This window comes from Desmodus rotundus, chromosome X, assembly GCF_022682495.2.
Source record: "Desmodus rotundus isolate HL8 chromosome X, HLdesRot8A.1, whole genome shotgun sequence".
Taxonomy (NCBI): Eukaryota; Metazoa; Chordata; class Mammalia; order Chiroptera; family Phyllostomidae; genus Desmodus; species Desmodus rotundus.
In genome coordinates, this window is record NC_071400.1 from 7,823,751 (window position 1) to 7,839,915 (window position 16,165).

Below are 16,165 nucleotides of genomic sequence, written 5' to 3' on the forward strand. Positions count from 1 at the left end.
TGATCCCGCTTATAAGTGATAGCATATGGTACTTGTCTTTCTCTGACTGGCTTATTTCACTTAGCACAATACTCTCCAAACAAAGTGGAGACAGACTCATGGACATAAAGAACAGACTGACAGGTGTCAGAGGAGAGGGGGGTTGGGGGCTGGGTGAGAAGGCTAAAGAGATTAAGCAAAGAAAAAATAATAAATATGTTAATGTAGCCTAACTTCTGGAAAATACATAGACATTTAACTCATTCTTGCAAAAAAAGAAAAGAAAGAAAGAAAGAAAGAAAGAAAAGAAAAGAAAAGAAAATGAGATAAATCAAAAGACCTTTTCAACTTGTTTTATATGCAGGTAACAGGAAGCTATGTTCCTCTTCAGCTTAGCAAATTCCTCATCCATTTGACCCGATTCATAGATTCTCAAGGAATAATTGTACCAGGTTAGGGCCTCAAGATAATCTTGGATCTAAAGTTTAAAAAGAAATAACAAAATCACACAGATATCTCTACATTTGGCTCTAATTATTTCCAAGTTACCTCTAGAAACAAACAGAAAAATGGTATTGTTTTCTTTCTTTCTTTTAATGGAAGAACCTATGAAACTTCTATCCTTTATTTTTAAAATACTTTTATTTTTTATTTTTATTGTTGACACTATTACAGATGTCCCCAATCCCCACCCCGCTGCTTTGCCCAGGTCCACCCAGCCCCCGCCCCCCTTCCTCTGGCCGTCCCCACACTGCTGTGTCTGTGGGTCATGCGTATCTGTTCTTTGGCTGATCCCTTCTTCTTCTTTCATCCAGTCCCCCTCCCCTCTGACAGCTCTCAGTCTGTTCCATGGACTGTCCATCCCTCTGCTTCTATTTTGTTCATCAGTTTATTTTGTTCATTAGATTCCACATATAAGTGACATCATATGGTACTTGTCTTTCTCTGACTGGCTGGCGTGGCTCAATCCACTGAGCCGCACCAGCGTGGGCTGTCTTTACTTTTGAGGCACTTTAAAATTTTCAATGATAACAAGCTAATGGGAAAAATCTAATAGAAATAACCTGGATGACTTTTTTACGCTAAGAAAATTCAGGTTGCTCGTGCACACCAAGGTAAGATAGAGTGAGTCTCTTGTAAATGTGAAACAAGAAGCTTCACATTTTTCAGGGAATACAGGCGTCATTAGGATCTAAAAGGAATAAGACACTCTTCAACCAGAAACAACTGTGCTGAGCAAGCACAACTGTGCCTTTGACTCTTTAGAATTAAGATTACATTCTACCCTGGCTGTTGGAAGTGGGAGTTTAAAAATTATTCTGCAAGACTGGAAAATGAGGGAATAGAAAAAGACTCAATAGGAGAAGGAATTCTGAAGTACTTTTTTCATCAACTCAGTAAGGAAATACAGCCCCTCTAAAAGAAAAACAAGAATACTATTCTATTTTGCAGTAGCTAACCTTAAGGTATAAGGCAAGACATTTTGATATACATATACATTGTGAAATGTTCACCCACAATCAAGCTAATTAACATATTCATCATCTCACCTAGTTACCTTTTTTTTTTTGTGGTGAAAACACAAGATTTACTCCCTGAGCAAACTTCAATTATGTTAATACATTACATAACTACAGATGACATACATTATATTAGGTCTCTGAAAAGTTTTCATGTAATAACTTTAACGTTTGTATTCTTGGACCAATATATCCCCAATTTCTCCAACCACCAAACCCTGGTAACCACTATTCTACACTCTGTTTCTATGAGTTTGACTCTTGAAAATTCCACGTAGACCTGCGATCATGCAGTATCTGTCTTCCTGTGTCTGGCTTACTTCACTTAGCATGTCTTCCAGGTTCATTCATTTGTTGTCACAAATGGCAGGTGTTCCTGCAGATTATTTGGGGTAGTATGGTCATTTTAACAACATTAACTTTTCCAATCCATTAACATGGGATATCTTTCCACTTTTTGTGCCTTCTTTAGCTTCTCTCATCAATGGCAATAATTTTCATTGTACAGATATTTTATCTTCTGGGTTAAGTTTATTCCTAAATGGTTGTTTTAGATACTATTATAAATGGGATTGTTTACTTAGTTTCTTTTTTGGATAGTTCGCTGTTAGCATATAAAAATACAACTGACTTCTGCATGTTGATTTTGTATCCTATAACTTGACTGAATTTGTAGTCTGCTCTGACAGGTTTTTGGTGGCATCTTAAGGTGTTTTATATATACAATCATGTCATCTGCAAACAGAGACAATTCTGTTACTGCTTCCTTTCCAATCGGGATGCCTAATTGCTCTGGTTAGAACGCTCAGTACTTTTGTTGACTAGAAGGGTGAGAAAAAGCATCCTTGTCTTGTTCTCGATCTTTCAGCACAAGTTTTTAGCTTTTTACCATTGACTATGATGTTTTCATTCCACGTTGTCCCAATCAGTACTCTGCTAAGCACTGGAGGAGGATTGCGGATTGCTGATTACCAGGGTTCTCTTTCTGTGCTATGCTCTCCCCTCTGCAATTCTGTTCTATGAGCTTTAGCTGCTTCAGTCTCCCAGACTCTCAGCGCCATCTCCTCAAATTAGAAAGCCTGCCAGAATCCATTTCAGTTCCTCTTCCTATACTACAGCCTGGAAACTCAAGGTAGAAAGCTGCACAACTACAGTGCTCACCTTGTTCGTTTCCTATCTCCCAGAGATCACTCTGTTGTCGGATAGCCAATGTCTTAAAAACCTTTCTTTTCAAATTGGGGGGTGGGTGTTTAGGCAAAGACACAAATCTGGTCTCTGTTACTTCATGATTGGAAGTGGAAATCCAATATAAGTTTTTAAAAACAGTACATCCCTTTTTCCACACACACACAAATGCGCACAAAGATTAGAAGGAAATATATGAATATTTTATAAGTGATTAGATTACAAATAACTATACTTTAAAAAAACTTATCTGTCATTTTAAATTTTTCTATTATAAACCTGGATTGGTTTGGAAAGAGAAAATATATTACTACTTTTTTGTATCTTTTTAATTGTACCACAAATTTTGGAAGGTTTTCTTTGGAGCAGTTTTAGATTCACAGCAAAATTGAGAGGAATGTACAGAGATTTGCTATGAACCCCCTGCCCCTACACATGCACAGCCTCTCCCACTATCAAAATCCTCCACTGGAGCAGTACATTTGAACTTAAACTGACACATCACAATCACCCAAAGTTGCTAGTTTTCATCAGGGTTCACACCTGGTGTTGCATTTTCTATAGAGTTAGACAAATGGGTAATGACATGTATCTGCCATTATAATATCATTCAAAGTATTTTCACTGCCCTAAAAATACTGTGCTTTACACCACAATTTTTAAAGGGAATAAAGCCCCCTTGAAGTTTCTCATTCCTCATGTTAAAATAAATTACTTTCGTATAGTTTAACATCCATGGTGTCATTTCCCTACATTGTAAATCCTCAATGGGGACGAATCATGTGTTAGTATTTAAAAAATTCTTGTCTGTAAAGTACAGTATTAGGAAATGGGGTAGCCAAAGAACTTATATGCATGACCCATGGACATGAACGATGGTGGGAGGATTGCCTGAGGGAGTGGAGGGGGCTGGGTAGAGAGGGGGCAAAGGGAGAAAATTGGGACAACTGTAATAGCATAATCAATAAAATATAATTTATAAAAACATAAAATAAATTCTTGTCTAATGCCCATTAACACTCTACATTATGAATATTTAATAAAGAGATTATTAAAGTATTTGATGCTCTATGATTTTTATAGTCGACACACTGTTTTCTTTGTTGGGGTTGAGAGAGAATATAAAGAATAAAAAGACATTATTCCCAAACCTGAAAATAATGGGAACCTTTCTTCCACAGGATGTTGTGTAAATAGCCTACTATTTCTGTTGGCAATTTTATTCCTGTTTGCTGACCTGAAAAAAGAAAAAAAAAACCCTCAAGATCTAGAAGCAAGAATCAAGATATATTACATTAAATAAGACAGCTAACTACATTCAGAACCTATAATATTTAAGTAATGGCTACAAACACAATCACATTCAGACAGCCTGTCATCATCAATTTTAGGTTTACTAGCAAAATTGATTATACGATACAGTCAGAGTTTGGTGGAATTACAGTGATTCACTGATCAATCTGTGATAGTTTTCCAGCCTAGTCTCTCTTTAACGTATTTCCCACGTTCCAAATTTGATCATCATCTGGTGCCTTAATGTTATTGTGAATGAACAGGCAGCAATGCTAGAAATCATTACTAAGAGATGTTTATTATGTACTAACCAGATCAGATCAAGTTCACAAGAAAGGCCAATTACACCTTAAAGCCTCTGTAGAATATGTTAGGACAATCTTTACACATAAACTTTATTACTTGAAATTGTAACTTGTGTCTGATTGTTTCTGGTCTAGACATTTACAGAGTTCAAATATATTAGCACACACTAAGGAAAAGTTTAGAACAATAATATAATTCTATACCCATTTCTCTTTCACCCCTTTGGCACTACGAATTTCCACAAAGACTTGATTAGGAGACTGAGAGTTTCCGACTCTCAAGCCTAGTCAGCAGATGTAGTTTGTTCCAGAATTTAGTTAAAAATACACACAGGAGAGAAAAAAGCTACTTAATGTATTTACTTTAAAATGTTATAATATTTTGAGAGTATAAGTATATAATCAGATATCACAATGAAACTAAGATTCCCTAACTATAATCTGAGGAAAGGAATTATTCTGGATAATCAAGTTTTCTAGTTGACTATTTAATTAAACATAAAACATTTTTATTTTAAAAAGTCTAAATCATTTCATTAAGTTCTTAATTTTTCTAAAAATATGCTTTATGAATTACATATTTTCTAAATATACTTTCTAGTTTCCTGAAGCACATTTTGACCTTTGCTTAACCATTCAAAGTCAACAACACTAACAATTACTGCATTTTATTGTACTATTAATAAATCACAGTGATGCCTTTGGCAATTATTGAGTATAGTACAGATTATTATATATTTTTAATGCTTGAAACTTTTAAATAAAATTTGTAGAGTTTTTCTTCTTACCTCGTTGTCAGGTTAGCTGTATATTTCCCTGCATGCCCTTTCACTCTTTTTAATATACTACCTTTAAAATTCTAAGGGTTGAAAAAAACAGATGACCAAGCTTATTAAATTGTGTCCACGGACATGGACAATGGTGTGGGGATTGACTGTGGGAGTGGGGGGTGGGCTGGGCAGAGGAGGGGAAAGGGGGAAAAATTGGGACAACTGTAATAGAACAATAAAAAATTAAAAAAAAAACATTTAGTGACTGTATCTCTATATATTTGCAGAGTTGGAAGAGATTTCGGTGAGAATTTTCTAAGAAAGGGATCATACTATCTGTGCTCTTCAGGATAGTGTTCTACAGAGAGGTGGGGGGTAGGGGATGCTCAAATTTGGTTTTACATCTGTGCTTTAACCAGAGCAACTCCAGAGTATTTTATGTGAGACAAGGTTCACATAAGATTGCATCACAAAAGGATGCTGCTGCTAAAAAAAAAATTTAAAAAACGGGAATTGTAGTTCACAACCTTCGTTTCATTGTTGGAAAAAAACAAGATCCATTGATACTATTGACTTGCCCAAAACCACACAGCAAATTTGAGATCAAACTGGAAACATGAAATTAGGTTTCTAACATCACGATTTTCCACCATACATGAGTTTTAAGTTCAAAGGTTTGGTTTTGTCGATGCTTTGTTATTTTTGCTGATTGTCTTATTCTAGCTTGCCAAACAAGGAGAATCTGGATAGGTGAGGTGTTATAGTTAAAGGTTATTAGGGAGAATAAAGAGGAGTGAGAAAAAGGAAAAAAAAAGTCTGTTGACCTGAGTATTTTGCTACTGTTCCTTGGAATTATATGCATATTAACACCTTCTAAAACATCTGTAGAAATCCCACTGACCTATAATGATTTGTTCAATCTTCTCCTTGGCAAGTGCTTCTTCCTTCTTTTGTAAAAGTATTTGAATTTGGAACAGTAAAGCTTTTCCAACATTTTCCGATGACTTAAAATGCTCACAGATCATCTTCAGAAAATCAAACCCAACTGATTCTCTGTTCAATGAAACAAAATTATAAGTGGTGTGAATAGAATAGCTAGTTTTTAAATCAGGGGGACTAAAGTTTATTTGAGTGCAAGCAAAAGAGGCAAGATAAAATTATAGTTGAGATTAGGTAATATCACTAAATGCCTAAATAAGCCTATTTGTCAAAATGAACCTTTTAATTCAATTTCTCTTTAATTTTATTAAGCCACAAATATTTTCTTTTCATGAACACCCATAGCCAGATAATCATCTCTTTCCTAATGTCTTATTTGTTTTTTTTCACCAAAACTGATGCTACTTTATAAAAACTGCTTCATGAGCTCCAGTAAAGACATATGAACTAACATTAGAAATTCACCAGTCACTATGTGATGAGAACTTTGAGAGTCTACTCTCTTAGCAACTTTCAAATACACCATACAGCTGTGTTAATTATAGTCACCATGTTGTCACTACACCTCTAGTAATTTTTATTTATTTATCTTGTAACTGGAAGTTTGTACCTTTTGACCATCTTCTCGAGTCATTAGGAAAAGAAAATTAAGGAAACAATTCACTTAAAATGGTATCAAAAGTATTTAACCAAGGAGCTGAAGGACTTTAGTAAAAACTGTAAGACATTTCTCAACAAAATTAAAGAAGACATAAATAAATGGAAAGACATTTCATTCCACACTCATGGATTGGAAGACTTAAAATTATTAAGATGCCAATACTACAAAAAGTGATCTACAGATTTCATGAAATCCTTATCAAAATCCCAATGATGTTTTCTGCAAAAATAGAAAAGTTCATCCTAAAATTTACATGGAATCTCAAGGGACGCTGAATAGCTAAAACGGTTCTGAAAAAGAACAAAGCTGGATGACTCACACTACCTGATTCCAAAACTTACTATAAAGGCATAGGAATCAAAACAATGTGGTACTAGCACAAAGAAAGGCATACAGGGCAGTGACTAGAGAACCCACACGTAAACTTTTGCGTATACAGTGGAATGATTTTCGACAAGGATATCAAAACCTTCAATGGGAAAAGACAGTCTTCTCCACAAATAATGCTAGGAAAACAAGATATCACACACAAAAGAATGAAGTTGAACTTCTACCTTTACAGCATATGTAAAAAAACTAATTCAACGTGATCCATAACCCAAACCTAAGACCTAAAACTATAAAACACCTAGAAGAAAAAGGGGGGAATCTTCTTGACATTAGACTTGGCAATGATTTCTTAGATGTGACACCCAAAGAACAGAAAACAAAAGAAAAAATACATAAACTGGATTTTCTGAAAAAAATTTAAATGTGCATCAGAAGATGCCATCAAAAAAGTAAAAAGGCAATCCACAATATTGGATAAAATAGTTGTAAATCATATATATGATAAGGGACTAATATCCAGGATACATAGAGAACCACATTAACTCAGCAACAATAAGGCAAATAATTCGATTTAAAAATGGGCAGAGGACTTGAATAGACATTTCCTCAAACGAGCTATACAAATGGCCAAAACTCACATGAAAAGATGGCCAACATCACTAGTCATTAGGGAAATACATATCAAAACTACATGTGATACCACCTCACACCCATTAGGATATAAAATTTTTTTAAAGACACAGAAAACAGCAAGAGTTGGCAAAGACACGGAGAAACTGGAACCTTTGTGCCCTGTTGGTAAGAATGTAAAATGGTACATCCACTGTGAAAACAGTAGGACAGTTCCTCAAATAATACAATTATTATGGTATCTAGCCAGTCCGCTTCTAGGTATTTACCCACCACAACTGAAAGCAGGTTCGCCATAAGCAATAGAAGGAAAAAGCAAACAAAATATAACCAGAGACAATGAAGTTAAGAACAATGTAACAATAGCAAGGGCGGGGGTGGGGGGTGGGGGCGGGGACAGTGGGTAGAGGGGATTACAGGAACTACTATAAAGGACACATGAACAAATCCAAGGGGGAGGGTGGAGAGGGGGGAGGGAAGTGGGTTCACCTGGGGTGGGGTGAAGGGATGGGGGAAAAGGCATACAAATGTAATTAAATAACAATAAATAAATTTAAAAAAAAAATAAATAAATATAAAAAAAAAAAAAAGAAAGAAAGCAGGTTCGCAAAGAGACTTCTTTACACCCAGTTTATAGCAGCATTATTAACAATAGCTAAAATTTGTGTGTTTTATCTTCCATCAGTGGTTGAATGGATAAGCAATATGTGGTATATACATACAATGGAATGTTCTTCAGCCTTTAAAAGGAAGGAAATTCTGACACATGCTACAACATGGATAAACCTTGAAAACATCATGCTAAGTGAAATAAGCCAGTCACAAAAACACAAGTGTTATGATTCCACTTATATGAGGTACCTAGAGTAGTCAAATTCGTAGAGGCAGAAAGCAGAATGGTAGTTGCCAGGGCTGGAAGAAGGGGGAGATAGGGAGTTATTGTATAATGGGTACCCAGTTTCAGAAGTGGATTGTGGTGATGTTTTCTGAATATGAATGTACTTAATACCACTGGAGTATATACTTAATGGCGAAGACGGCAAATTTTATGGTGTGTATTTTACCACCAAAAAAACCTGAAAAGAAGTTTTAATGGAAAACAGGCATGCACATTTATTGATATATTATCTGTGGCTGCTTTTGCACTGTAACGGCAGAGCTGAAGAATTGTGACAGAAACTGTGCAGCCCCCAAACCTAAAATATATACTATCACCCTGGCTGGTGTGGCTCAGTGGATTCAGCACCAGCCTGTGAACCAAAGGGTCACTGGTTTGATTCCCAGTCAGGGCACATGCCCGGGTTCTGGGCCAGGTCCCCAGTAGGGGGCGTGCGAGAGGCAACCACACATTGATGTTTCTCTCCCTTTCTCCCTTCCTTCCCCTCTGTCTAAAAATAAATAAACAATATCTTTAAAAAATAAAATACATACTATCTTGTCCTTTAAGAAAGTTTGTCACTGTGAATGAGATGAAGACAGGTGGCAGGCCTACAAAGTCTGAAGATGAGATGAACTAAAAAGAGTAGTTAACACATTGCATGATAGACCTGAAATTCACAAAGATCAGAACATCTGAAAAAATAAGCTGTAAAGTTAGGTTGAAACTTAATAGCTTAAAAATATGTGTGAGATAATCAAAAACATATATTGGTCTCTACCCCCCAGATCCTGGCACAGAGCTCCTAAAAGCCTTGTAAATTCCAAAGTGATAAGAGCACTAGGAGCATCTTTTTCCCTACTGAGGTGACTCTGGGTGGGCTCCTGGGTGGAGGCTAGTCACCAGAAAGACCAAGATATAACCGGAAACTGGGAATTTTCAACTCCACCCCCACATCCTCCAGAGAGAAGAGAAGGACTGGAAATGGCATTAACCATTGCTCATGCCTATGTAAGGAAGCCTCCATAAATACCAATAGTGTGGGGGTCAAAGAACTTCCAGGCTAGTGAACACATTCATACTTAGAGGACTACACACCCCAACTCCATAAGGACAGAAGTTCCTGCATTTGGAACCCTCCCAGACCTCGCCCTATGTATGTCTTCATCTGGCTGTTCACGTGAATCCTTTATCATGTTCTTTAATGAACTGGGAAATGTGTTTCCCTAAGTTCTGTGAGCCACTCTAGCTAATTACTGGAACCCAAGCAGGGGGTTGTTGGAAACTCTGACCTTTAGCCAGTAGGCCAGAAACCTGGGTTTGTGACTGGTGTCTGAAGTATGTTGGGGGTGGGGAGACACTCTTGTGGGACTGAGCTCTTAGCCTGTGGAATCTGACATTATATCCATGTAGACAGTGTCAGAATAGAGTCAAATTGTAGAATACCCAGTTGGTGTCCCAGAGAATTGCTTGGTATGGGCCAAAACCTCCACACATTTAGTGACCAGAAATGAAATGTTTTGTGTAAGTAGTCAAGGAGACTCACAGGGAAAAAATAGGTATATAGGAGAAAAACACACAGTAGGGAAGAACTAGGTTTTTCCCTACTGTGTAATATGTATAAATATGTAGAGATTACTAGAAATATGTATAAATTCTATGTGAGGAAGAATTTTGTATTCCAGCTTTGTAAAAATATAATAAATGAAAATCTTGTCTTGCATGGGTATTCCAGAAGAGGCTGAGTGACTTTTCACCCAAGAAGCCATGTACAAGTAGGAGACTGGTCTAGAACAATGGCTGGCAAGCTATAGCCTGCAGACCTAATTCAACCAGCCATCTGTTTTTATAAATAAAGCCACTTTCATTCATTTAGAGATTGTTTACAGTGACTTCCACATTACAACAACAGATTAAGTAGGTGTGACAAGCTTCGTGGCTTACTGAGCCTAAAATACAATATTTACTGCCTGGCCCTTTACAGAAAATGTTTACTGATCCTTGGTCTAAAATAGTGGCTTTCAGGCTGGTCCAACGGTAGTGGGTTATCAGAACTCAACTGAAGTTAGTGTCACTAAAACAGTGGCTTTCAGAACTATCTGGAGATCTAGTAAGAATACAGAGACCTGGGCTTGCCGGAGTAAGGTAGAGCCTGGCCTCTCTATTTTTATCAGGTTCCTTAGTGATTATATTTTTAATGGCTTTTTTGAGGTATAATCCACATATCATATAATTCATCCATTTAAAGTATACAATTCGTTGATTTTTAGTATATTCACAGAGTTATGCAACCACCACCCAATCAATTTTAGAACATTTCTATCACACCAAAAAGAACCCCTAACCCCATTAGCAGTCACTCCCCATTTCCCGCAATCTCTCACAGCCCTAGGCAAGCACTAATCTATTTTGTTTCTATATAAATGCACCTATTCTAAAAATATCATATAAGTGAAATGATATAATATAGGGTCTTCGTAGCTGGCTTCTTCCACTTAGCATAATGTTTTTAAGGTTCGTCCATGTTACAGCGGTATCCAACCTGCGGCCTGCAGGCCACCTGTGGCTCAGGATGGCTATGAATGTGGCCCAGCACAAAATTTTTTTTTTTTTTTTTTATCTGTGACTTTGTTTTTAATTATCCTAAGGCTTATAATCACATAATTTACAATTTTGTGATCTATTCTCCTCTACTTTAATCCTTTCAGTGAGTTGGCAAAAGCACCATTATCAATCGCACATATGTAGTAACTCTACAGTCATTTTTGAACAGCTGTTCAAGACAATCCTGAATTATAACTTAGTCTGACTTAAAGAATTCAAAGTTTGCTACTTTATCTTGTCAAAGCATCTGACCTTATAGATCATCTATAAAATGTGAGAAGTGGTAAATATTCTTTATTTGATATTATACACAAACCACACTAAAATGCCTTTCATTAAGTCAAAGGCAACAGTTCAGATACAGGATGTTTTAATTAAATTGGCGTAGTTAGGACCAAAAAGATAAAATGGACACTGCCAGCTTTTCTTCAGCCCTTGCCTTTAACAGGCTAATGAACACAATCTGAAACACGAGTGAGTCCTGCTTTTCTAATAAACAGTGAAGGGATTTTCTCAGTATTTAAAATGTTTATATAACCAGTTACATAAATCTAAATAAAAAACCAATCTCCTACAGGTTTTGAGACAGCATTCACCATCTCTGTGAAAAGGTGAATATTACAAACCAAGTCCAATCATATTTTTAGAAGGGGAAAAAATAGTGATAGCAGTTGCTGAACCAAAATTACCATCAAAGTTCAAAAAGCTGATCATATTCATTTAACCACAAGCCAGTATTATCTAAATCACAACTGCCCAAAAGAAATGCTCTATCAGCCATTCATGATCTGAAGTCTGGTGTATGAGATCAATTTAAATATGGTAGACATAAAAAAAGTCACGAGACATTTGTAATAAATAAGGCAGTGGCCAACTATTACTCATTAGTAGCTTTTTTGAGATAAGCTATCAAATCTGCCCTTTCTGAACTCTTCTTAATGCCAGCGAAGATCATTTTTGTTCCAGGGATGTACTTCTTGGGGTTCTCCAAATACTCCATCAGTGTAGCCTCTCCCCAGGTGATCCCTTTATTCTTGTTGGCATCCGTGTAGGAAAATCCAGGGGCCTGACCCGTCTTTCCCCCAAACAGACCATGGAGATTTGGCCCAGTCTTGTGCTTGCCTCCCTTTTCCACAGTATGGCACTGGGCACACTTCTGAACAAAAATCTTCTTGCCTTTCTCAACATCACCCATTTTAAAATCGCTCTTTCGTCCCACGAAACACAGAAGTTCCCGCTCGCAAGCCGGACGTCCCGCTCTCTAATTCCAAGGACACGCTGGTCTACGCCTAAGTACCGGTGTCCAAAATTTTAAATTTACTTCAAACATTGTGAGACTTTTTTTGTGATTACCTGTTGAAATGTATTTAATGTGTGGCCCAAGGTAACTCTTCTTCCAATGTGGCCCAGAGACGCCAGAAGGTTGGACACCCCCGTGAGTACTCTGTTTATTTTTATTGCCAAGTAATATTCCATGGTATGGATAAACTGTATGTCGTTTATCTATTCATCAGTTAATAGAAATTTTGGTTGATTCCACATTTTAGTATTAAGAATAATGTTGGTAAGAGTCATGTGGTAAGTAACTCTCTATTTAACTTATTGATGAACTAACAGACTGTTTCCAAAGCCACTGCACCATTTTACATTCCCACCAGCAGTGTATGAGGGTTCCAATTTCCCCACATCCTTGCTAGTATCTGTTATTACCCGTCCTGTTGATTCTAGCCATCCTAGCAGGTGCGAAGTGGTTCTCGTTGTGGTTTTGACTTGCATTTCCCTGATGGCTAATGATGTTGAGCATCTTTTGAAGTGCTTACTTCCCAGAAATTCTGATGCAGACTGATGTTTGAGAAGCATTAAGAGGTCTGTAAGTACTTTAAGGTCCCTTTTGACATTAATGATCCCATAAAGATAGTGTCGGGAGAGGTGTATCACTTGAGGACCATACTTTGCTCACGCCTTCCTGTTCCACCTGACACTGCCCTGCAGGTTAACCTCGTCTAACTCCTGTTTGATAAAGCCATGACTATCTTATTCTTTTTTCATTTTGTTTTTTAAACATGTAAAATGAATTTTAAAATTACCTGACCCTTAAGTGTTTAAAGCAACCAAACAGTTCCATTTTCTAATTTGATCAGCACAGTGGGAAATATTGTGCTCTGTGGATATGGACGGAGATAGACAGACAGACAGACATGGATTCAATACGTGTACGTGGAAACCTGAGAAACATGTTAGTCTTTAAGGAAAATCAATTCTTCTGTACCTTTCACGATCCATGAGCAGTTTAACAATGTTCAGGCAGAAGTCTAAAGACATGTCAAGCTGCAGTATGCTTCTGACAGCTAACAAGAGAAAAAATAATCATGTCACTTTCATTTTGGAGCAAGCTTAGCTATTTTCAATAATTTTTCTCTGTTCAAAATCTACTTTCTAAATGTCTTGCCTAAAAATTTATCAAAATCTTTTTATGACATAAAAAATACAATGCTAGAGAGTGCGATAAAACAGTCACCCTTAAATAGGTGACAAAGTAACCTGGTACCATCCTTTTGAAAAGCAATTTGGCAATGCTATATGCTAAGAACACAGTGGTTAAAAGCTTGGGATATGAAATCAGAAAAACCTGTATTTGAAACCACTTGTAGCCCGTATAGCCATAAGCAAGTTACTTAAATTTTTCTGTACCCTAGTTTTGTTATCTGTAAAATGGGGACTATATCACTCATCTATTGGGGGGACTGAGAGGGTTACATGAGATTATATATGTAAATTACACAGCAAAGCACCTAGCACTTAGTGAGCATTCCATAAGTGACAGCTGCTATTATTATTATTATTCCCTGTACCTCAGAAATTATATTTCTAAAAACTCATCTGGAATAAATATAGTAAAATGTTTATGACCAAAGATATTAAAAGCAGTGTAGATTATAACAAAAGGAAATATATCGAGTGCACACTATAGGGCCAGGAACTGTGGCGCTGGCCAGCAGCAGACAAAACACAAAATCTCTGCTGTCGAGGCACTTATATTCCAGTAAATGGTGGACGATAGATATTTTGAGTATTTACCAAAAACATCCTTAATGGGTATGTGCTATCTTTTCACAATTTAAAGAACTGTATGTATTTTAATTTTTTTTCTCTACAATAAAAGAATATCAGTGAAATTCTAATGCCGGCACTTAGGTTGCCTATTCTAAGAATAAAGTACTTTCACTAGCAAAGAAAGGAATAAAGAGAACAAAAAATCCAAGTTTCGTTCATTCTCTCAATGCAGCAAAGTAAAAGATAATTTTATTATTTTAAACTATGGAAAACTTCGAGTCAGGGAAGCCTCCTAATTTGTAATCTGACATTGCAACTTCATTACTCTGAATATTAACAATATTTAGATTGAGTTAAGTAAAACAATCTGGGAATAAAGAATAATTTCACTTTAAACTCGGCTTCTTATATACATTTTGATAAAAACTGTAATGGGGAAATCTAGCCCAAAATGAATCAACCTCACACCAGGTAACTCCAATAATCTCTCTGGTGTTTCCACATTGCACTAGTTTGAGTAAGTCTATTCCTTTAACTGGTTAGTTGGTTTGTTTATTCCCCTGGTGTAAAAAAAGTGGAGTTGTGCTCCTCATTGCTAATATTTTTAAACCTTTGCATACTGAGATGATAACCTAGAGATGATAACAACCTAGAGATGCAGTATCCTCTGTACATTTCAGCTTCTGAGGTCTCTTAGTGACTAGGTAAGATTCAAGACTTCACAGAAAGTTTCAGCAGTACTAAATTATCACTAAATTTAAGAGTTACACACATCCAAATTTGATTATTGTCCTACTTATTGCAAATTGTTACAATAAGTAGGTTGTAATTGTTGTCATAAGTAGGTTCAGTGACCCAACTGGGGATTGAACCCACAACCTAGGTATGTGACCTGCTTGGGGATCGAACCCGCAACCTTTTAGGGTACAGGATGATACTCCAACCAACTGAGCTACCTGGCCAGGGCCTGATAGCTTTTATTCAGTTTTTTTTACTACCTATTAAATTTGCTATTATTTTCTCCTTTCTCTTTTTCTTCCTGAATAACAATCTTCTCCCTTTCTTATGTACTCAACTTCCTTTTCGGTCACCATCGAATTATACTACAAAAGATGTCATGTTCAACAAATTGGTGGTTAAATTTCAAAATTGCACTTCACACACAGAGACGATACCTTCAATGAGTTCTTCATTAGCTATTTCGCTCTTCAGGAGGATTTTGATCTTCAAGTAAATCCCAGCTGAGTTTAAATGTTCCTATTTTAAACAGAGAAATCACGATTATTTTAAAACTGTGGAATGTAAAAGACAATTTTGAAGTAATTGCCTGTTTTACTCAACCACAGCAGGATGACTCATGATCAAAGGAAATCAAAATTACAAAAGATCAGGTCATAACATCCAGTCTATCCCTGAGGACATTTTCTGATATTTTATTCAATCTAAATGAAATGAAACAAGAAAAAGAACATGTAAACATTTCCACTGAGTGGCAAGCATTTAAATGGCAAGGTCAATACTTAAAACGGTGTGAATATAAGGCCATATTCTTGTCTTGGTAAGCAAAACCTTAAACATCAATTAGAATTGGGTTTGTTTTTGAGATTTTAATAACGGCTACCATACTCTGAAAACAATGGTTGAAAAAAACAGAAAACATATTGTCTTTCCTATAGGATATGCCTGTCATATTTACTATTCATAACAATGTACTCTGAATGGTTTTTCCAAGTCCTGTTAGCTGGCCTTAAGCCATCTGTGATCTCTAGCCTGGTTCCACTTTTGCCTGACAGGGTACATCTTTAAACAGCTGGCTAAGATTAAAAGTGCAGTGTAGATCCACAGAACTTTTCTTTCTACAAAGCCAATTATCCTCTACATGAACATTGTACTCATTAAATCCAAACTCTGAAAATGATTATAGCTATTCATGTATGAGATGTCTTAAGAATGGAAAGTTAGAGAAAGTAAACACTGGTATTAAAAGGTTTTGCAAATACAGATGACATTAATACAAA

At 36.4% G+C, this 16,165-nt stretch overlaps 2 protein-coding genes across 2 annotated transcripts in view; both read right to left on the bottom strand.

Moving 5' to 3' along the window:
• The window catches only part of TEX11 (testis expressed 11), a 124,791-nt gene that overhangs the window by 41,168 nt on the left and 67,458 nt on the right, over window positions 1-16,165 (bottom strand). Inside the window, exons 15-19 of the mRNA XM_053917416.1 lie at window positions 15,323-15,404; window positions 13,363-13,441; window positions 5,954-6,105; window positions 3,836-3,921; window positions 320-457 (exon numbers count right to left, since the gene is read on the bottom strand). Coding sequence (XP_053773391.1) covers window positions 320-457; window positions 3,836-3,921; window positions 5,954-6,105; window positions 13,363-13,441; window positions 15,323-15,404 — 537 coding nt within the window. The remainder of the gene's footprint in view (window positions 1-319; window positions 458-3,835; window positions 3,922-5,953; window positions 6,106-13,362; window positions 13,442-15,322; window positions 15,405-16,165) is intronic.
• Window positions 11,368-12,390, bottom strand: LOC128780021 (cytochrome c-like). The gene has a single exon (XM_053917605.2). It carries the CDS (start codon window positions 12,286-12,288, stop codon window positions 11,971-11,973), a length of 318 nt encoding a protein of 105 aa, XP_053773580.1. The 5' UTR covers window positions 12,289-12,390; the 3' UTR covers window positions 11,368-11,970.